The 22,271-nt window shown below is 48.4% G+C and overlaps 2 protein-coding genes across 2 annotated transcripts; one reads left to right on the plus strand and one right to left on the minus strand.

Annotated features, from left to right (window-relative positions):
* Window positions 1-1,777: 1,777 nt before the first annotated feature.
* LOC123084734 (protein BIG GRAIN 1-like) lies at window positions 1,778-3,274 on the plus strand. The gene has a single exon (XM_044506230.1). The coding sequence runs from the start codon at window positions 2,054-2,056 to the stop codon at window positions 3,014-3,016; it is 963 nt and encodes a 320-aa protein (XP_044362165.1). The 5' UTR covers window positions 1,778-2,053; the 3' UTR covers window positions 3,017-3,274.
* Window positions 3,275-12,326: 9,052 nt separating this feature from the next.
* Window positions 12,327-17,587, minus strand: LOC123084736 (omega-amidase, chloroplastic). The gene is made up of 10 exons (XM_044506231.1): window positions 17,279-17,587; window positions 17,071-17,187; window positions 15,506-15,730; window positions 14,785-14,878; window positions 14,323-14,397; window positions 13,491-13,569; window positions 13,241-13,256; window positions 13,055-13,135; window positions 12,738-12,820; window positions 12,327-12,648 (listed from the first exon to the last, which is right to left on the minus strand). Exons 1-10 carry the CDS (start codon window positions 17,474-17,476, stop codon window positions 12,570-12,572), a joined length of 1,047 nt encoding a protein of 348 aa, XP_044362166.1. The 5' UTR covers window positions 17,477-17,587; the 3' UTR covers window positions 12,327-12,569.
* Window positions 17,588-22,271: the final 4,684 nt, after the last annotated feature.

Here is a 22,271-nt window from a genome sequence, read left to right on the forward strand (position 1 = left end):
GTTCATATAACGAAACATCGGTGTGCAGCGGCGACCATCTTCCGACACAAAAAACTGTTCCCAAGGCTCTAGCACGTATTTATCGGTGTGAAAAATGAATAAAACTGGCCCTTATCTGAAACTTCAACACAAAATGACTCCAATCTTGAAATATTTCACGAAATGGCCCGAAGCTAGGGCGCCATGCTAGAGTATGACGCCCCGGGCTAGAGTGTCATGGTTGTGGCATGTAGCATGGCGTTCTAGCCCCGGGCATCATGCAAAAGGGGTCATTTCATGAAATATTTTTAGATTGGGGCCATTTCATGTTGAAGTTTTAGATAAGGGCAAATTTTGTACATTTTCATGGGTTTGAATGGGGAGCCTGGGCTGTACTGCGTGGCGCGCTGCCATTCCCCCGCGATTAAAGACACGGATCGAGGTCTTACAATACTAATTATCGTGGGTGGCGGTGCTTCGCCCCCGCGTCCCATCCAATCACGCTCAGCCACTCGTGACCATGTCCGGGGTTGCCATCACCCCGCAGCAATCCGCACAGCAAAGGATCCCGGGCGCACCGCATCTAAACAAGGATCCCGGGCGCACCGCAAAGCCACACGAACAAAAAGCGAGTTACACCATGAAAACAACCCCAGTGACAATGAAAACGAAGAGAAACAAAAACATGCGCCCAAAAACATTCCCCGGCCACCGTCAAGATGAACAAACGCCCTCTTCCAACCCTGGTACTTAATGGTCCCGGGCAGCAATAAACAAGCCGGAAAAACGTACTACTGCCCCCTGTACCACCCCGCGTGCTGCCACCCGCTACTAATTAAACCTTGATTACCGTAGGCAGCCGGATTAATCAAGGACGGGAATCTCATGCTTTGCAGCTCACCACGCCCCCTTTATTCACTATGCAGCACGGTGCAGTGCTGTGCGCTGTTCACCGCTGAGCGCTCGATTAAGATTAAGAAAGGCGCGGTTCCACGTACAGATAGAGTATATGGCAACGGACGGAGCCGGGCGCGCTTTCCGCAGCGGAGACGCTGCGAGCACGGGGCCTCCTGTTTTTTTAATACTATGGTGAGTATCATATAGTACTATCATGCATATGATACTAGTGTATGATATTACCTGCTAATGCATAGTATTATATATTAGTATCATGTAGTACTCTATTTATTATCATGCATCACACAAAGTACCATAGCATTTATTATGATACGGTATTATAATATGATACTCCATCATCTTTTTTTCCATTTAATGTTATGAGAGCTTCCGATGTTATGACACCTCATTAAAATTGCCTAGTTGGCATGCATGATACTAATTATGATACTACCATTACGATCAGCCTTTAATGTTTTCAGTCGGCGACACAGAGCGCGCGTAGCTAGGGTGGTTAGATGCGGCGCGCACCGTTCGCCACGCGCATGCCGTTTTAATACTACGTCCGTGGAGAAGAGAGATGTGCACGAGGTAATGCGTTCATTAGCAGCAAAAATTACAGTAAGCAGTAAGCAGAGCATGTTGCTAGAGTCGACCATGGGTTGAATAGAAGAGAAGCCGGGACGTGCCAAAAGGTGACATAGTAGCGGAGTGAGCGACAGATAGATAGATAGAGTGTGAGCGAGGAGGGTGGAGTGGGCTACTTCAAAAAAAAGAGAGGGTGGAGTGGGCCCGCCGCACGCCCAGAACCAACTCAAGCTGGAGTAGTGGCCTCCTCTGCCCGTTGCCACGTCACCCCCATCTCCCCTTCTTCCTCCCGGGCCGCCTATATCTTCCCACCGATCCCTTCCCCCCTCACCCTTCTTTCCTCCAGCCTTTCCACACCATCTCCTCCTTTCCGCCACCACCCTTCGCCTCACGAGCTCGCTTCCGGTGAGGAACCGTCTCGCCGTGCACGGGGTTCCTCTGCCTCGCGCCACTTTCCGCCCTAGACCAGCGCATTGTTGGGCTGGGAGCTCCTGCTTTTGAGCTTTGGTGGTGTCGCTGTGTCCGTGTGTTGGAGCTTTGGTGGTGTCGCTGTGTCCGTGTGTTGGAGCGCCTGCGCGTTGCTGGTGGAATGGAGAGGCGCGGGGACAAGGGGGCGTCGGCGGCGGCGGCGGCGCGGGCGAGGCGCCACGCCGACCAGCCGTCCTTCTCGTCGTCGCTGCTGGACGCGATATACAGGTCCATGGAGGACGAGCCGGGCCACCCCGCTGGGGACGCGGTGACTGCGGCGGCTACCAAGAAGAAGCAGCAGCAGGAGCAGGAGGAGGCCCTGCACTACAGCTACTACTACAGGCCGTCGCTGGCCGGGAGCTACCGGGCGCGCGCGCCGGCGCCCGGGCCGCACGCCACCACGTCCAGCTCCTCCGAGTGCTCCAGCTACGGCGGCTTCTCCTCGTCCGAGGCCGAGTCGTCCAGCCACCGCCGCCTGCGCCCCATCCGCACCGCCGTGCCCGGCGGGCCGCCCGCGCCCGCGCCGGAGAAGAAGGCCAAGAAGCAGCCGGCGGGGGCCTCCATCCGCGCCAAGCTCAGGGACCTCCGCAAGCCGGCCTCCCCCGGCGCGCGCCTCGCGGGCTTCCTCAACACCATCTTCGCCGGCAAGCGCGCCGCGCCGCAGACGCCGCCCTCGGCCCGCACGGCGGCGGCGGCGGAGTACGCCTGCTCCTCGGCGTCGTCCTACTCGCGGTCCTGCCTGAGCAAGACGCCGTCCACGCGCGGGCACGCCAACCGCACCGTGCGGTTCGTGGACAGCGACCGCGAGGCGCCGGCGACGGTGCCCGGGGCGGACCGCCGGAGGGTGCCGGTGGAGCAGATGCTGCTCCGGCGCATGGAGATGGAGAGCGACGAGGAGGACGACGAGGACGAGAGCAGCGACGCCAGCTCGGACCTGTTCGAGCTCGAGAACTTGGCCGCCGCCGCCGTGCCGCCGGGCGCAGGGTATCGGGACGAGCTGCCGGTGTACGAGACGACCAGGGTGGTGCTGAACCCCGGCATTGGCCACGCGTGCGGGCACGGCCGGAGCGCCAGAGTCGCCTGATGTTTGCTCGACGGGATCGCGCGCGGGGCCGGTGGGCGACTGTAAAACGGCGGGGGTTACTGTAAAATGCAAAATTAGTTAGCTACTCTAGATGGGAGGTTTGAGTAGGCGTTTTATTACGTGCTCTCTCTTTTAACCTTTGGTGTTGTCTCTGAGATTTTCTTCGTTTCGGGGGTGTGGAGTGTACTCAGTCAGTCAGATGTACTGTAATTTCTAGCCGCAGGAAATCAATCAGTAAAATGTTGTTCCTAGTGTTCATCCTTGGTGAAAATTGCCATGTCTGCCAACCTCACGTGAACTAAAGTTGCCGTAAAAAAAACATTCGGATTGTCATCCTTAAAATCCGAACGTTCAGGAATTTAGTATTTTTGATCAAGAACAACCGGCGGGAAACTTGACGGCGCACCCATCTCATCGGCGGCGAGCGCGCCGCCGTGTGCATTGTACAAGTGCGGAGTGGTACAAGTTGCTCGGCCAGGGTGACATGAAGAGGACGCAACAGCATGTAAAGAGAGACGAGGGGGTACAAGAGAAATGAGGACGGGGGTTGAAAGCCGGGAGGCGGTGGTGGGCGGAGACGGCGACGGCGACGGCGAGCGATGGATTTGACGGGGATGCACACGCTTTGTCTGCTGCCGGCCCGCTAACATGCGAGCTCCTTCTAATCATTACCGGCATCATATCCCTGCGGAATCATTCCTCTTCCTTTCCCTCCCTCCAGCGCGCGAGGCCGCCACCACACACGTCAGCTCCAGCACACTCCAGTTACTCTACTTCAGTAATCCCAGATGATGATGAGTCAGATCGATCGGTCCAAGCATGACACGTCTGCTTGGCCGGTCACGCACTCCTACTAATTCGGGGGCGCGGATCAGCGAATCCGGGAAACAGGGCCGCAATCCTGGCCCGTCGTACGGTCTGAATCTTGCTAATTATGGCCGGCCAGGCCCGTCGTCCGTGGATTGTTGCAGAAGCAAGAAACTTCGGCGTGTTGTATGTGCTAGGAGCTAGGCCGATCGATCGAGGCTGGTCATCAAACCCGTCGACGCAAAATCACCGACGGCTCCAAAGAAGAGAGCCACGATGGTTAGCAGCTTGTGGACTCCGGCCCTGTTTCCCGGGTTTTTCTTCCTCTTTGAGACGCCGGCGTTTTCGAAAGCGTGCCTGCCGCCGCTGATTGATTGCGCCGTCCTTGCTACGTTGGGCCGATCGTGCGACCTCTTTATGTCTGTACGACCGGCGTGCACGTACAGGGATCCCCATGTACCGCGCACTGTAGATCCGTGTCACGCAATATCCGCGCACTGTAAATCAGGAGCAACACATTAACCGGCCACTGTTCGCTGGTGGTAGAAAGAATCGGCACGAAACGCAGTGGGCGCCATTAAGGAAGAAATCAGCAGAGGATCGATGACACTGCTGCCGCTGCTCCCTCCAAAAACCAAGATTTACGGCACGGGTAAAATGAAAGAGTAGATTGACGTGATGCGATGCGATGTGATCCACCAGCTGGCTTAAGTGCGACCAAATCCTCTTCCGCCCGGGCCCCTCGCCAGCTGATCCTCTCATCTGGATCACTCCCTCCATGGTCCATGCGTGGTGTAGCCGCGAGCAATCATCCGATAGAATTATGCGCCAAATCTCACTTTCTATCCTGCCACTGATATGAGCTAATCTCGACCGCGGAAAAGGCGAAATGCTCTATTATTCTGGTGTTTTTCTTCCTCTTTGGCCGAGTTCCTTTCACCCTTTTCTGCCCCGGCTTGTGAGTGCCGTCAGTCAAAAAGAGAGGAGGGTTTAAAGCCTCTCTTGCGATGATCTCAACTGCGAGCCGACCTCAACGAGTGTTAATTTAGTCTTGCTGCTTGTTCCATCAACTTGATTCCCATACTTTCGGAGCATGGCCGTGCTCGACTTGCCACTAAGCAATAAAATAAAAATACCGTCCCGTAGTACGTGGACTATACTGATTTTCCTTCTTAAACTTACTGTATTGAGACTGTATTGGGCTTTTTTTTTTGAGGGAGAGACTGTATTGGGCTTTACTACATGGGAGCTTCAATCTTTCTTTTCTTTGCTTTTCTTTTTCAAGGGCGAGTTGGACAGAGACAGTGCATGGGCATGCAGCATTGGTTGTAATTAAGTTTCTCCAAACAAGGAAATATACCATGTCCAATACAGTACTAGTACCTTAGGACTAGTGGCTGCAGGACTTTGCGTGCAGCCGGAAAGGATGACAAAACCGCAGCCAGTAGCCGGATCCCGGATGGATATGGCGCGGACGAAATCATTTCAGATGCGTATGTGAAAGGATTGAAATGCCTTCTGGACCACGAGACCCAAATTATGTGTGCTGCTGGCCCATGTATCTTTGGATACTCACGAATTGTACGCGCCTAATCACTCAGATTACGACGCCCATCGGAGGACCACCGATAGATCAGGTAGAGCCAATGATCTACACGCAGGATGCACGCATGGCGTACAAAATAACCCACGCTGGCTGATATATTTTCGGCCAACCATTCAAATTGTAGTGGCCGTCCATGCAAAAAAAAAAAGAGAGAGAGTAGTGGCCATGTCCTGTGCGTACCTTTCCGATGATGATGCGGACGATGAACCATTCCATTACACTCTCTCCGTCCCATAATATAAGAAAAATGTTCTTATATTATGAGAAGAAGTAGCTAGCTAAAGACCCGGCCGTTCAAATTGATCAAAGATCAATGATGGCGATAGCTCCAAACCTCATTTCGGCCACTTGGCTGACGGTTTAGCTGCCGATTAAATTACTTTCTCAACACAAAACCTGCGTATAGGAATTCGTTGGAACATGATGCAACCCGATGAACATACGTGTTGTTCGGTCGATGTGTGGAACTGTAGGCTTAATTCATTTTGATCTAAACATCCAACCATAGATTGGTTCGTAACTGTAGACTTAATTCAGACTGAGCACAAAGAAACTGTTGATCGATCCAAACCCAAAACCATGTGCTTGGACACATGGATACCTAGCTCCGGCCGGCAAAGTTGATTAGGAGTAGGATTCGTCTAAACCAATGTGTGGGCTATTATTGGCCTATGGACCACAGCATCATTGTAGGCCGGTAATTAAGCATCCAGAAAAGATAAAAGTCTGCACTGCACTGCATGCACACACATTCTACTCTAGTATTAATCTCCTGAAGCGTACGTACGGCGTCATCTATCTAGTCTCTCTCTCAAAACGGGCAGACTCCCGCAGCTACATGCAGGGCCTGTCAGCAGGCTACAACACATAGGGGGACAAAGATCTTGAGAGCTGTTGAGCAAAGCAACTCGGGCCCCTACACAAAGGCTAGCTATCACTGTATTTTACCAGTAGACTATATCTCAAAAGAAGCTTAGGCCTGATCTAGACCCTAATAATGTGATGTGAGGTACTGGAGTACGCCAGGAGATGGTAATTAAGAAAAAGAAATTTTTGGGCACTTGGAACTAAGAAAGAACATACCAGTAGGAGTTTTAGGAGTGCTTAAAGGTGACGACGTGATAATAAATTAACTAAAGATCGAGGTTTTACTTGCCCATCAGGAGTTGACCCTTGCTTTTTAGCTTCTCCAGCCACTAATCATGCATGATTACTGGTTAATTAATCAGTCCTATGATAACACTGTCCAGTAGCTCAAGCTTAATAACTTGTTGTTGATGGGGGAAAAGGATGCATGTTTGCTCAAAAGTAGAAGGCTAACATATTGCTCCTCTAGCATAAACCTAATACTAGCTAGCTCATTCTTTTGAGTTTTGTTATCGTTATGTGGTGGGGCGGCGTGAGGTGGGTGGCATCATCTAAGCTAGAAATGCATAGAGATACAAACCTAGAACACCTAAGACAATTGTATAATTTATCTGCAAAATTTTGCAACTAACTCCGATGTGCCTGCTCTGTCCTGAAATCCACTAGCCTCGATCGAAAAGGATAATGGATCAAAATCACTGTAGTGTCTTAAAGCTGCTTGACCTAGGGGCTCTCAAATTTCTCAAAAGAAAGCTGACTTTTGTGAGTTTGACAAAATGCACGCATGTAGTGAGTGAACAGTGATCGGATGGGCAACTATTTTCCCGCGTCGTTTTGTTGCACGCATGCAGCGCGCCGGAACACTAACGTGGTCACCGTTAAGTTTTGAACATATGTGGAGGCAAAACATATGCATGAAAACTATATTCAAATACAAATCCAACGGTATAATTTTCTATGATATACATTAACATTTTATTAGTTAAATATATGATCAAAATTTGACATAAAATATAAAGAAAACCAATAAGCCTGGACGGAGGTAGTGGCATCTAAGCTAGAAATGCATAGACATACAAACCTACAACACCTAAGACACTTTTTTTTCTGATAAAGACTGCTTTTTATCGATTCATAATGTAGCATCGAGGGATACAATCATAATGAACACACAGACGACCTGTACATCCTGAGGCCGGATCGCACACTACACGTGGCAAACCGTCGGCCCCACCTGTCATCCTAAGTAGTTTCCTAAAGCTGCTTGACCTAGGGGCTGTCAAATGTCTGAAACGAAACCTGACTTTTGTGAGTTTGACAAAATGCACGCATGTAGCGAGTGAACAGTGATTGGACGGGCAATTATTTTCCCGCGTCGTTTTGCTGCACGCATGCAGCGCGCGGGAACACTAGCTACGAACGTGGTGGGCAGCAAGTTTTGAAAGCATGTGGAGGCAAAGATCTGTGCATGGACCGTAGTCCGTAGAGACTTAAATCTTCACATGGACAGTACTGCCGTTTATGTCTCCACGGACGTGCGTGCGTGCGTGCTCACTGTTCACATGCATGCAGGCCCACGAGACGAGAGCGTGCGCGCTATGAGTGTGAGCGCGGGACATGCTGGGTTTGACATTTACACCAGCCGCCGCACACTGTTTTCGACTTCTTGTCAAAGATCGGCGCACGCCGAGCAAACGTATCGAGAGGAAAATGAACTTGTAAAGAACATTTGGAAAAGGAGCAGTGATGAATCATTTGCGCGGGCCGCGCGTGCGTCCGGTAAGTCGGTAACAAGCAGCAACGAATTCTAACTGTTATCTCTCTTGAATCGGAGAGGTGAAAAAAAGAGCGTGCACCGAAGAAGAAAGCCATGGCGATCCCGCCGGTCGTCGACGATCAAAAGACGGCAGAACTTGCATGGCGGGCCGGCGGGGCACCGATCCCGATGCACGGACGGACCAGACAGAGACGTCCATACTCCGCCACAGGAGTACGCGCACAGGGCCCAGCCACGCATGCACGCAGGGGAATCGTGTGCAGTACAGTGCGACGCGAGTGGTGAGCCGGAAGCTTGATCGATCGATCGCCGCAGCTTTCGCTCCGACCGATCAAAAGGAGCGCCGCTGCACGCACCCACGAGAGCGAAAGCTCAGCTTGGGGGCTCGCGCGCGCCAAAGCTCGCGTCTCGTGCGGCCGGTGGTGGGATCGGCCCGATCGGATCGGATCGGATCGGATTCGATCGTGCTGCTCCCACCATCCATCACGGCCGGTGCGGTCAGGCCCGGTCCGGTCCGGTCCGGTCCAGCCCGGCTTTTATTGTTGGAAGCTGCGCGACCGCGACGCGGGAGCCGAGAAACAAAAGGGGAAAGCGACGCGCTCCGGGCTCAGGATGACAGGTGGGGCCGCCGCTTTGCCGCGTGTAGTGTGCAATACGACCATCCATGCATGCCGGCTTGGCCGCCTCAAAAGAAAAGCCTCGTGCTCGTGGCGTGGGTATTCTTGCGGCACGGGCTACCAGTACTCAGTAACTTTTCTTTTCTTTTCCGGCTGGAATGGATTGGATGGGTGAGAATGTTTTTCCTTTGCCTTTTCTGCAGCTTTGAAGGATGGAGGAGGGCTTTGCCTCGTCTCGTCTCGGGATGATGGCCCATCGTGGCGGCCTCTGCCACCCTGCCTGCCACGCGCGATCGCCTCCCTCCTCGCCCCCACGTGCGACTCGACTACATGCAACTCGAGTGCTACGCGGGTACGCACGCACGCACGCACGAACTCCTGGTACGTACGTACGTAGTGCCCGTTTCATCGACTTTGGTTCGTGGCGTCAGCAATGGAGTATGTGCGCGAACAGTGTACAACTGCTACGCACCCGTATTATAAATAGTAGTAATTTGCTAGAGTCCTTGACAGTGCCGCGTGAATGCTGCACGTACGTCTACTGCTGCCGCAGTGATTGCGAGCGATCCGCCCGAATCGAGCGTGGAGGTACGGGCCATGTTCAAAAACTGCGACGTGCGCGCGCTTTTGGCCAACAGGAATCACGGGCCATGCATGCAGGTGCAGCCGTGCAGGTGCAGGTACGTACTACTCTACGCGCGTTCAATGGCTGCACCGCCGCCGCATGCATGCATGAATCGTGCAGATCCACCAGCACAGGTTTCTGACAGTTTTCAGATTGGCGGCCTCGACTAGGGGGGGCGTAGCGTGTAGCAATGGCATGCACAAATTGGGATCTAAAATTCAAGTCACAAATTTAGAACAAAAAAACTAACAGATATAGCGTTGAACTGTAGCAAGTTCAACTGTGTTGATGCATCTGTCGATGCTGCATGTTCAAACATGAAATGATTTTCTATTGGATGAGTTGGGTCGAGAGGTCTGAAACGGGTGACGCGTGAGGTTTCACGTGGAAATGTTTGTTGGAACTAGCGGATTTTCTCGGTGAGATTTTTTGCTAGAGGTAATAGCACCGCAGGTGTTAGAACTTGTTCTAGATGTGATGGTTTAGTCCTAAAACTTGTACAATTCGATTAACTAAGAAGGGAGTAGGACAAACGGATCCAACACAGAAATTAACTAAGGTGGAGTGTAGTGCCGGTTGATTAAAACAAGTGGTAGGGGGGTATCTGCAAAAGGCAGAGAGCTGACGGTCTCCGCCACGCCGCCGCCACTTGGCTGCATGTGAGTGGCTACTTGACATCCATTGCAAGTTGCAGGAGTGATCAGTTCACTTTTGCAAGTTGTAGGACTAAACCCATCATATCTAGAACAAGTTCTTGGTCTGCGGTGCTATTACCTCTTTTTTGCTTCGATAGGCGACGATGATTTTTTTTTGCCGAAATCAAGTTTTTTTCTGCGACCGATGAGATTTTTTGTTGGGTCGGAGATGGCGGAAGTTGCGTCCGTCGATGGGGAAAGCTACAACCAGCAAGCAAAAGAAGCTTCAACAGTCTACAGATAACAATAACCAGCAGCACAACCTGCGAGCGCACTTGAGAAAGAAAGCATGGTGAGGAAATGGGGAGATCGTGGGGGAAGTGCATGAATAAATCTAGGTACAGACGAACCCATTTCAAAAAACACATTTCTAAACGCTAAAAAAAACCTGAAGAAGGTTGCATGGGTATGGTCCATGTTCTATATACGTGCATAAAGTTTCGAGGAAAAATAACATTTTATGGCATGTGGAAAAAAGGCAAAAAATTATGTCATGAAACGCTACTTAGAATCACTGAAATTTGTCTTTTTTGTGAAGACAGACCAAAGAGACATATGTATTTCACAAAACTTTAAGCCGCGCACACACATTTGCGGACATGTATATGCGTGAAATTTTCTTTTGAGTTTTTTGACATTTAAAACCTGCTTAAAAGTTCAAATGCAATTTTTTGAAAAATGAGTGCATATTCCCATGCGTGCAGGGGTGCCGTGCAATGACACTGCGGGTGCGATCTATCGGGAGCTGGCGCCTGTCGACGGGTGCCTAGCACTATCCATTTTTTAACTCGCAAACAAAGGGGGGATGAATGTTTTTTTTTCTTGAACACAGTACGGCCGTAAAGCGCTTATATATATGCATACACTCACTTGTATGAACGCACACATGTGTCCTACCCTTGCGAGCACCTCTGAAAGATTAAACCGGCATATCATCTTGATATTTTACGAAGTCACTGTAGACACCTTGTAGTCGACGGAAACGTTTCCTCACTGAAGGCGTGTGGCTGGAAATGCTGAAACAAAGGGGGCAATGAATGTCTTGGCGCACGCACGTACGTGCGATCCTTGTGATGCATTGATGGGGAACTGAAGGTGCATCACATCATGCTACACCATCGGGCCTGCCCTGCCGCTACCTGCAGCAGGAGGCCGATCGCACGGAGCGAGACAGCGGTGGTAGGGGCCGGCCAGCCCAGCCATGGAGCAGTAAAAGAAGCAGGCGGCGCAGCCTCCCACGCGACCGACGTGCCGGCGAAGATGCCGCAGTGAACACGGGGCAGCCAGCCATTCAGGCAGTGGTGGGTCGACCGGGCTGTGCGATGGTGATAGTTTTGGGCGTTGTTTCGGCTGGGCTTGGCATCGCCGTGGCTCAAACGAGAATCACACCTGAAACCACCAAAATTCAGCAATACTCGATTAACAACCGCAAGCACCAAGCAGGGCCAGTGGCGGTGACGAACCACTGGTGCATCTGGGGAGCTCGATCGTCTCCTTGGGTCCACGCCGGGCCATGCATCGATCTCATCTTACACTTTTTCTTCGATCGACGCGCTGCAGCAGCAGGTGTATGCACAGTGGTAGCGATGCATTGAAGAGAAGCGGATTTGAAAGTTGAAACCCGGCGAAGCGAACTCGCTTTTTTTTAAAAAAAGAAATTGAGGGGAACTCGCTTTTAATTAACGGAAGGAAGGCGTGATGGGCGCATAAATGGGCTCACATCTCCGGACCCGAAATGCTGGCCGGCCTTCTTCGGCTCATGATGAGCTCGCCATGCCTCCTCTGCTGTCTCAGTGTTTCATCGCCTGCCCGCCTGGCGCCTGGCGCCTGCACCGGCAGTGGTACTGTCTTCAGAAGCCATGTTCCTGTTCGAGCAGGCTGCAGCGTGGCCAGGACGCAGGGGGCAGCTCCTTCATGCTTGATCATTTATGGTTACCACAGTGCACACAGGCTGGCCTGGCCTGCCACACTACTCATTTATAGCTGCCACGGACGTAAGGCCCAAAAATAAGCCGAAAACATGGGGTACATCTGATCCAGGACAGCCATCTCTGTGCCTTCCATGTTCTTCAACTCACTCCACTCACGTAACGTAACCCTGCATTATTTATACAAGGCTAAAAATGAGATAGGAAGAAGTAATCATGTTTGCTTCATCTCCAACCATAAGAGAAGTAACCCAGCAGGTCGAGGGACACGGCTCCTCTGCCGTGCGCTAGGTGACGTCGGGCCACTGACATGTGGGCCAGGTTTCCAACAGGCCCACATGTCAGTGGTAGAACGGCAGGCTGCCAAACGGTAGAGGAGGTGGAGACGTTGAGTACAGTTTTCGATTTTTGTTCCCGCCAAGGGGTTTGATTATTTCGCAACTCAGACAATTGTACATATTACATGTCTCTCTTATTGGTTTTGTCCCCTTTTCACACATTATGTGCCAGGAGTGCAAATTACAGATGAAGACGTGCCACATGCATCTCACGAATCAAAGCATATGAGCCTGCCTTCTCAATCAGCGATTCTTGCTTCATGGATCATGCCTACCCGAGCAATTCAGACAGTCTACTTGGAACCCGATCCCTGGACATCTACCAACTGGTAAAGATCTCCACGTCGTTGATGTCGCAGAGGAAGAAATTGCCTGAACAAAAAGATGTTGGTCAGGCGATTAGATCAAGCTGAGAATAAACACCACCATGAAAAAGCCTAAGATTCAATCATTCTGCCTACCTCCTCTGCTCAATCAATGAATAATCAATCTCAGCTATTATAGTTGATTCGTCATGCTCAGTTGTGGCGATCACCTCACCAAACTGGAAAATAAAATGCCAACAGTTAAGCGCATACCATCACTGAAATAAGAGTTTTCAGAGTGCTGGGCATATGAAATGGCATGGCTCAAGGCCAAGTCACTACAGCAGCAACATAGTATTCCTTGCATTAGTGCTGAGTTTAACTTCCAGGTCTGGACTCCGGAGCACAAAAGATCAGGAGGCTCCTGGCAAACTACCGAAGAACTGGCATCTTAAAATCAGTAATCAACTCACCGGTCCAACAAGAGTGGAATGTCCCCAAGCAACATAGCTTGAACTAGTATCTCGAGCTGGAGCACAGGTTGCCACAAAAAGCTGAAAGAATGATGACTGTTACTACTTGAAAGCGAAAAGCTGGAAGCAGAAATGATGAGTTTCTGTACAGAAAAATGGAGGGCAGCACAGCAGTGTTCCTCATACCTGGTTGTCAGCAGCCCTGGCATCATAAAGATATATTCAGAACAGAAGCAGAGAAGATGTAATGCGATATAAATAGGAAAGATGCTTCAGATAGTACTCCTAGAGAAATTTTGATACGAGCGTTGATCTTTTGACTAGATCTATTAGAAGTATCTTATCATCAATAGAAGTACAAGATATTCAACCTCATTATGTATCTGTTGCATTTCATCTCTAGGTTCAAATGATTCAGATTTCAGAAGATACATACCTTGCCCGTTGAAGCAACTCCCAGTGCAATGGCCCAGTAGTCATGTTGAAAGCACCAGGATAGCATAGCAAATGAGCACCTGCAGTCAACGAGAGAGCATTATTATATTTTGTATGATCAACAGTGAAGTTGCACGTATTATGTCATTAGCGACTAAAAATCTAGAGGTTGCAAGCTATTATGGGCTCGGTCCCAGTGTCAAGCAACACGACTACTGCAGCGTGTGAAAAGTACATACAGTTAATAGTAGCAACTCTCAACTCATTTTAGTCGAAAGGTTATCTATTGAGCTGCATCCATGACATGAACTCGTAACTTTTGGACCAAAGATATTTCCACCAGACTTTAACTAGAAAGGCAAACAAAGTACTTATATCTCATAAACCTTGATAGTCAGTCATGCTAGTTGCATAGTTTTAAGATTCCTTTCTTAGACAGGTTCTTCGTTGTCAAAACATTCATCTATATAAGCATGGAATTCAGGGATTGTATCTATTATTGATTAAGAAAGAAAAAATAAAAAAATTATCTAGTCTACCTCCCTTTTCACCAGGCAAAAAGACTGGAGAAAGATCCTCCTACCAGCAGACCCTTAACCAACCAGGCCCATAGTACAAGTAAATACCGGCCAAATTATATTTTGCTATGAGTTTCTGAGACCAAATAATGTGATCCATTATGCACATACATAGTAAGTTAGCAGCTGCTACGAATCAAATGAAGTGGTTAGCATTAAAGCAATCCTAGAAGTATTTTGTGATTATAACACCAAAAAACATTACAAACAGATAAATCATGTGTACATTAAAAATAGGATGCGAGAAATTTAGACCTCTTGCAGCATACAACATTGCCAATTCCTGGAAACGAATGTCATAGCAAATGCCTATACCAATTCGGCCTACATCTGAAAACAATTGACACTATATTAGATTTTATATGCAACAAAATAAATTAGTTGTGCTGTATCAAGAAAATAAAGCAGAACAAAGATGACCGAATTCAACTAGCTACAACAAATTGCAGAAGAAATCTAGGATGCAGAACTGAACGGACAATGAGTACTGAAAGCTTAAATAACATATCCGAAGGAGATTCTTAAAGCCAAGAAACATGGGAAGTCCATATGGAAAGGTATGGCTTTAAAAATATCAACATCAATCATAAACATGCTCTGTTTGTAAACCTTAATTTATATGACCCAGACAAAAAGTTAGGGATGCGTCGAAGATCTTGTGGTTTGAGAGCTACCTAATCATAGTGTGGTTTATTACAGCAGAGTAATAAGACAAACCTGTGTCAACAACAGTAAGATCCTGCCCAGCGGTAAGGGTTTTTGATTCCTGGAATGTAATCTTTCCTGGAATATCAATGTCAAAAAGATGGACCTGCATTCATGAAAAGTTTCATTGCTGTGACATAAAAAACCAAGAAGGAACCACCTTAGGAATAATATTGTTTAGTGTGGAAGAAACAAAATGCCACAAGGCGTAAGTTAACTAATCAAATGTTGTGAATAAGGTAAGTTCACTAATTAGCTTGCGGAAATGAGTAAATTTATAAAATATGTGCTTCGCTTGTGACTTCGTGAGAACATTATGTTTTACATTCGTCAGAAGAGAATCACAGTACTACATGGAAACATCATGATTGATGTACTAGACGTTCTGAACATGTCAGTAATAGTATTTAAAAACAGTGGTTCTTCAAACATAGTTCATCCGGTGGGCGTTGTTGTCTGTCACTATGACATACTCAATTTATGTGTCTTTCACTCTTCAGTTATTATATAAACAAACTAAAAGGACAGACCCAGTGCATAGAAGCTCCCACACAAGGTGGGGTCTGGGGAGGGATTATAGGAACCTAGTCTTACCCCTGCAAAGTGCAATGCAGAGAGGCTGGTTCGAACCCAGGACCTCTTGGCACAAGTGGGGAGGACTTCACCACTGCGCCAGGCCTGCCCTCTTATTATATAAACAAACTACTTAACGGAAATAAGTTTCCATACATACCTTTCTATGTTTACCCTTAAGCTTGCCATCTGAACCAAAGACGCAGCATGTATTGTACAAGCTGTTACCAGAACGTTCTGATATGGATCCACCAACAAGAGTAATTTGCAAGCTGCGAGCAACATCAGACATCATTGAAAATGAAGGAGCTGCATCGCCACCAGCCTCAATGTCCTCAGCATACTCTGGAAAGCTTTCATTTGAATATGGACCATTCCATATCTCCTACACACATAAAAACACGAAACTGCAATAGGTGAAAGGTAATAAAAAAGCAAAAGTGAATTTCGTACCAAATGATCTGATAAGAGAAAGTGGACTAAATTATCAAAGCAAAATCAGATCCAGCCTAGTGAATGCATGTTAAATCATGCAACACAAGATGTGGAAATGATATCATGGTTCAAAAGTCAAAGCCTGTTTGAGAAGAAAAATGACAAACCGAAGTGCCAAACTATATTTACGAAGTTAGTGAAACTTGTTGGAAATGATATCATGGTTCAAAAGTCAAAGCCTGTTTGAGAAGAAAAATGAGAAACCGAAGTACCAAACTGTATTTACGAAGTTAGTGAAACTTGTCCTAATTAACTTATAATAGGCTGAGAAAAAAGGCAAGTATTGGGCAAGCTATACAGAAGTGAGTGGTGCCAAAACCTATTATAATGTTGTATTATCTTTTGACAATTGGAAAAAGAAAATAACGGCATTATACCACAAATTTACAATCTGGCTCATGGCCAAACGGATGCCAAGTGCCCGGGCCTCAATAGTCAATACCACAATGTTGGTAGTTAGTAACTCCGGAACTGTCGGACTAGAAAACTGTAACACGTGGCATAGTGGGCCTGTATTCTAGTACAATCTACTCCCTCCGTCCCATAATATAAGACGTTTTTTGACACTACATTATGGGACGGAGGGAGTAACTTTTAGAGTACATCTCAATAAAAAAAAAGGGCAAGTGCATGTAGCTCCCGCTTGCGCAGGGTCCAGGGAAGGGTCCGACCACTTTGGGTCTATAGTACGCAGCCTTTCCCTACATTTCTGTAAGAGGCTGTTTCCAGGACTTGAACCCATGACCTCATGGTCACAAGGCAGCAGCTTTACCGCTGCGCCAAGGCTCCCCTTCAAAAGGACAGACCCAGTGCATAGAAGCTCCCACACAAGGTGGGGTCTGGGGAGGGATTATAGGAACCTAGTCTTACCCCCTCAATATCACAGCTAATTTTTTGCCGAAATACAGTTTTCGCTGCTTTCATTGTGTTAAGAAGGGGAACAGATTTCACTGCTTTTATTGACATATCAGAAGTAAACATGCACATGATATGATTCAGTGCTATGATCCTCCCCCCCTCGGTGCATATACTCACGCTTGAATCTTATACAATCACCAGTCAGTCAAGGTAACGATGCTACGGTAATATGCTTCTACCCATAAATTCCCGCGGAATCACGACGCGATCACTCTATACAATCAACAGTCAATCCTCAACGGCCCTGTCATCCGAGAGGAAATTGGTACTGACAGAGCTGGTAATAACAGGGCTTCGTTCGTAGGCACTCACCGGGAGGAGCACGAGCTTGGCGCCGTCGGCCGCAGCGGACTCGATGGCCGCGCGGGCGCGCGCGATGTTGCGAGCCTTGTCCGCCGTCACCGACAGCTGGCACAGCGCCACCTTGAACTGCGCCCACAGAACCCAAACCCTCTTCAGATCAAACCCCGACCCGACACAAAACCAAAGCGATCAGCTCGAACCGGGAAGGGAGGGTGACCTTGGAGAGCGGCGGGGCCGGGGGCTCGACGGCGGGGGGCGAGCGCGCGGCCTCCGGGCGGAAGGAGGAGGCGGCGGCGGCCATCGCGGCGATACGGGGTCGACGGCGGTAGGGGAGGCTGCTGGTGGTGGGAGCGGAGGTCCGGAGGCGGGAGGGCGAGAGGAGGGAGAAGGCTGTGGATGTGGCCGCGGCTCTCATCGGGGGACGGTGTAGTGTAGCGCGGAGGCCGGCGTGAGTCGTGACGCCGACTGGATGGGGGTGGTTGGGTCTTCGGAGCGGATGGGATTCGGCTGACGGCGGGGCCGGGCGTCAGTGTCACGGTTGACTGTGATGGGCTGGTGGCACTTGTCTTGCTTGCTTCGCTTCGGTAGTAGGTACAAGTTGTGTCATATAAAACATGAACTGAAGAACCGGAAATCCCTTTTGAGCTCGGCGTCCAGTGAGGCCTCTAAATTCAAATTTGTAATTTCATTGAAATTCATATTTCTACATTTCAAAAAAATTCTGAAAAAATATAGATATACATGTAGGCACAACTCAGTTCAAAATACATTGAAATGAGGGCTATGCAAAAAAGACAAATCTGGGCTATTTAACACATGATACTATTCATCTTTCCAGGCCATGAATTTGCCCTTTTTGTCTAGGTCACAACTCAAGGTATTTCATCATGAATTTTTACACACATGTGGGTTACATCCTTACATACACGCATATTTTTTCGGAATTTTTTGAACCATAAAAGTTTGAATTTGAATTTTTCAAAAATAAAGGCTTCAAAACACCTCTCTCCTGAAGAGCAACATATTGAATTAAATATTTTATTATTTTCGATCTAGTATCATATTAGTGGCGGGAGCGTACACCCGTCGGTTGTGGCGCCCCGACACTCTGTGATTGCACCCTTTGGTCCGATTCGACCATGGCGGCTTCACCTAGATAGCTCATGCTCTCGGGTCCGGATGAATGGGTGTGGGAGTGAGACCGGTTGAAACCCTTGGCCTTAGGTAGAGGGCACGACGATGTCGGCGCCGGTCCCCTTCTCAAAGGCCTTATCGAGGTCCCCTCCCATGTTTCTCATCCTCACCTCTCGCTTTAGGTGAAAGTCTTGGTTCCCCTTCTGGATGTCAGCGGCGTATTGGCATCACTCCCCTTCATGGAAGTGTCGTCCACGGTGGCGCTTTGTGGAAAGCAGATGGTGGTGGAGAATTGTTCATTGTTCTACATCCTCTCCGTCCAGTCTTTGTCTTCTCGTTCTTTAGCTTGCGTCGATCTGGATATGTGGTTGACATGTGTTTTGCGGTGAGTCCGTGGGAGTTCTGCGGTGGTGGTTAGCACTCTGCCCCTCATGCTCGAGTTGCTAAGTCGGCTTTGTCCATTTGGCTCTAGGGTGAGCACCCTGCCTTCCGACGGTACAACACCCTTCGAGCTGACGCAAGAGGATCATGATCCTCTCCGGAGGTAGAATCGAATGGCTTGTCGGCCTTGGCATGTTCTGCAGGAATAGGCGAGGAGTTGTTGGTTATCGATGCTGGTGTCTTGTTGATTTTCACCCTGGTGTTGGTGTGGCCTCTGGTTTTAAGAGTTTGGCCATGGTGATTTAGGCTAGGCTCGTTTGCATATTATGTTTGCATATTTCAAAATTAGGTTGTAAATTATTCCAGTACTCTCTATCTTTCCCGTCTTCTGTTTTCTTCGTTGTACAACTGTTTGATGTAATCTTGGTCAGCTGATGGCTTTGTTAATTAAAAATCGGGCTAGGTTAGAGCGGTGAATCCGTGGGAGTTCTGCGGTGGTGGTTGATACGTCTCCAACGTATCTATAATTTTTTGTTCTGTGCTGTTATATTATCAATCTTGGATGTTTTATAATCATTTTATATCATTTTTTGGTACTAACCTATTGACACAGTGCCAAGTGTCAGTTGTTGTTTTTTGCATGTTTTTTATATCGCAGGTATCAATATCAAACGGAGTCCAAACGCAGCGAAACTTTTTGTGAATTTTTTTGGACCAGAAGACAACCAATGGGTCGAAGAAGCACCTCGGGGCTGCTCCGAGGGGAGCACAACCCACCAGGGCGCGCCTGGGGGCCCAGCGCGCCCTGGTGGGTCGTGCCCACCTCGGTTGCCCCTGGACCGCCTCTTTAATCTATAAATACCCCAATATTCCAAAAACCCTAGGGGAGTCGATGAAAATTAATTTCAGCCGCCGCAGAGTCCAGAACCACTAGATCCAATCTAGACACCATCACGGAGGGGTTCACCACTTCCATTGGCGCCTCTCCGATGATGCGTGAGTAGTTCTTTGTAGACCTCCGGGTCCGTAGTTAGTAGCTAGATGGCTTCCTCTCTCTCGTTTGATTCTCAACACAATGGTCTCTTGGAGATCCATATGATGCAACTATTTTGCGATGTGTTTGTTGGGATCCGATGAACTTTGAGTTTATGATCAGATTATCTCTTTTTATCCATAAAAGTTATTTGAGTTTCTTTGATATCTTATATGTATGATTGCTTATAGCCTTGTATTTCTTCTCCGATATTTCGGTTTTGTTTGGCCAACTTGATCTATTTATCTTGCAATGGGAAGAGGTGCTTTGTAGTGGGTTCAATCTTACTATGCTTAATCCCAATGATAGAAGGGGAACCGACACGTATGTATCATTGCTACTAAGGATAAAACGATGGGGTCTATTTCTACATAAATAGATCTTGTCTACATCATGTCATCATTTTTATTGCATTACTCGGTTTCTCCATGAACTTAATACACTAGATGCATGTTGGATAGCGGTCGATGTGTGGAGTAATAGTAGTAGATGCAGTCAGGAGTCAGTCTACTAATCTATATAATGATCATTGCCTGGATATCGTCATGAGTATTTGAAGTTCTATGAATTGCCCAATAGTAATTTGTTCAACCACCGTTTGCTATTTTTTCTCGAGAGAAGCCACTAGTGAAACCTACGACCCCCGGGTCTCTTTCTCATATTATTTGCCTTTACGGTCTATTTTCCTTTCCTTTTATTTTTAGATATATTAAACCAAAAATACAAAAATACCTTGCTACAAATTATTCTTAATTATTTTATTAGGTGTTCGATCTATCAATCTACTATAATTTATTCACGTCCATTTGCCAATTTCTGGCGCCGTTACCTGAAAGGGATTGACAACCCCTTTTACACGTCAGCTTGCGAGTATTTGTTATTTGTGTGCAGGTGCCATTTACGTGTTGTTGCTTGGTCCTCCTACTGGTTCGATAACCTTGGTTTCATCACTGAGGGAAATACCTACCGTCGCTGTGCTGCATCATCCCTTCCTCTTTGGGGAACTACCGACGTAGCTTCAAGCCGCTATCAGTGGTTAGCGCTTTGCCCCTCATGTGCGAGTTGCTAAGTCGGCTTTGTCCATTCGGCTCTAGGGTGAGCACCCTGCCTTCCCACGGTACAACACCCTTCGAGCCAATGCAAGATGATCGTGATCCTCTCCGGAGGTAGAATCGAATGGCTTGTCGGTCTTGGCATGTTCTGCAGGAAATAGGCGAGGAGTTGTTGGCTAACGATGCCGGTGTCTTGTTGATTTTCACCCTGGTGTTGGTGTGGCTTCTAGTTTTAAGAGTTTGGCCATGGTGATTTAGGCTAGGCTCATTTCCATATTATGTTTGCATGTTTCAAAATTAGGTTGTAAACTATTCCAGTACTCTCTCTCTTTCCCGTCTTTTGTTTTCTTCTTTGTATAACTGTTCGATGTAATCCTGGCCAGCTGATGGTTTTGTTAATTCAAAGTCGAGTTAGGTTAGAGCCCTATCTTAGGCTCATTACTAGAATCTACAAATAGCCCTAGGGCTGAAATGGCTCCCTAGAGCCAAAAATGGACACCCTAGGGACATAAAATTTACCTAGGGTGTTACTTGACAGCCCAAGGGAGCGCATTGTTTCCTTAGGGTTTGCTAGCAGACCCAAGGGAAATTCACTGCATTACTGAGAGGGCACAGAGATACCTCTCCGATACACGCGGTGACAAATCCTAATCTTGATCTATGCCAACTCAACAAACACCTTCGGAGACATCTGTAGAGCTTTATAATCACCTAGTTACGTTGTGACGTTTGATAGTACACAAGGTGTTCCTCTCATAGTCAGAGGAATATGTATAAGTCATGAAGAAAGCAATAGCAATAAAACTAAACGATCATAATGCTAAGCTAACGGATGGGTCTTGCCCATCACATCATTCTCTAATGATGTGATCCCGTTCATCAAATGACAACTGTAACACCTCGGATGTAACTTTCCCAATTTGTACTCCAACTCTTGCCGTCTCTGGCGTTAAGTTATATTTATTTCCTCGGGTTCGGATTTTGTCTCCGTGTGTTGTTTTCGTTTTCATGCATCTCATATCATGTCATCATGTGCATTGCATTTGCATACGTGTTCATCTCTTGCATTCGAGCATTTTCCCCGTTGTCCGTTTTGCATTCCGGCGCTTCGTTCTCCTCCGGTGGCCATTTCTAGCTTTCTTTCGTGTGTGGGGATTAAACATTTCCGGATTGGACCGAGACCTGTCATGCGGCCTTGGTTTACTAACCGCCTGTCAAGTTTCGTACCATTTGGACTTCGTTTGATACTCCAACGGTTAACCGAGGGACCGAAAAGGCCTCGTGTGTGTTGCAGCCCAACACCCCTCCAATTTGGCCCAAAACCCACCAAAGTCTGCTCCATGTCCTAGAGCGTTCAATCACGTTCGCGTGGCCGAAAACCGCACCTCATTTGGACTCTCCTAGCTCCACTTATGCCTATATATACACCCCCCGTTTTTCGGATCTTCCCCTACCTCTGAACCCTAAAAAAAAATCCCACCGCGCGCCGCCGGACACATTCCCGCCGACGGACACGTCCGGTCCGCCTGTCCACCGCCACGTGGCGCGCCACGATTCGCCCCGCCGCCCGGTCCACATCGCCACCGCCGCCGGGCCCGAAGCCCATCTTC

This window comes from Triticum aestivum, chromosome 4A, assembly GCF_018294505.1.
Source record: "Triticum aestivum cultivar Chinese Spring chromosome 4A, IWGSC CS RefSeq v2.1, whole genome shotgun sequence".
Classification (NCBI taxonomy): domain Eukaryota; kingdom Viridiplantae; phylum Streptophyta; class Magnoliopsida; order Poales; family Poaceae; genus Triticum; species Triticum aestivum.

Excerpts from the sequence above, each read along its gene's own strand:
- LOC123084734 (XM_044506230.1), top strand. The coding sequence starts at position 2,054 with ATGGAGAGGCGCGGGGACAAGGGGGCGTCGGCGGCGGCGGCGGCGCGG.
- LOC123084736 (XM_044506231.1), bottom strand. The coding sequence starts at position 17,476 with ATGAGAGCCGCGGCCACATCCACAGCCTTCTCCCTCCTCTCGCCCTCC. Across the intron at positions 14,879-15,505 it reads TTAAGGGTAAACATAGAAAG|GTCCATCTTTTTGACATTGA; the intron begins GTATGTATGGAA and ends TCATGAATGCAG. Across the intron at positions 13,570-14,322 it reads AATGTTGTATGCTGCAAGAG|GTGCTCATTTGCTATGCTAT; the intron begins GTCTAAATTTCT and ends CGTTGACTGCAG.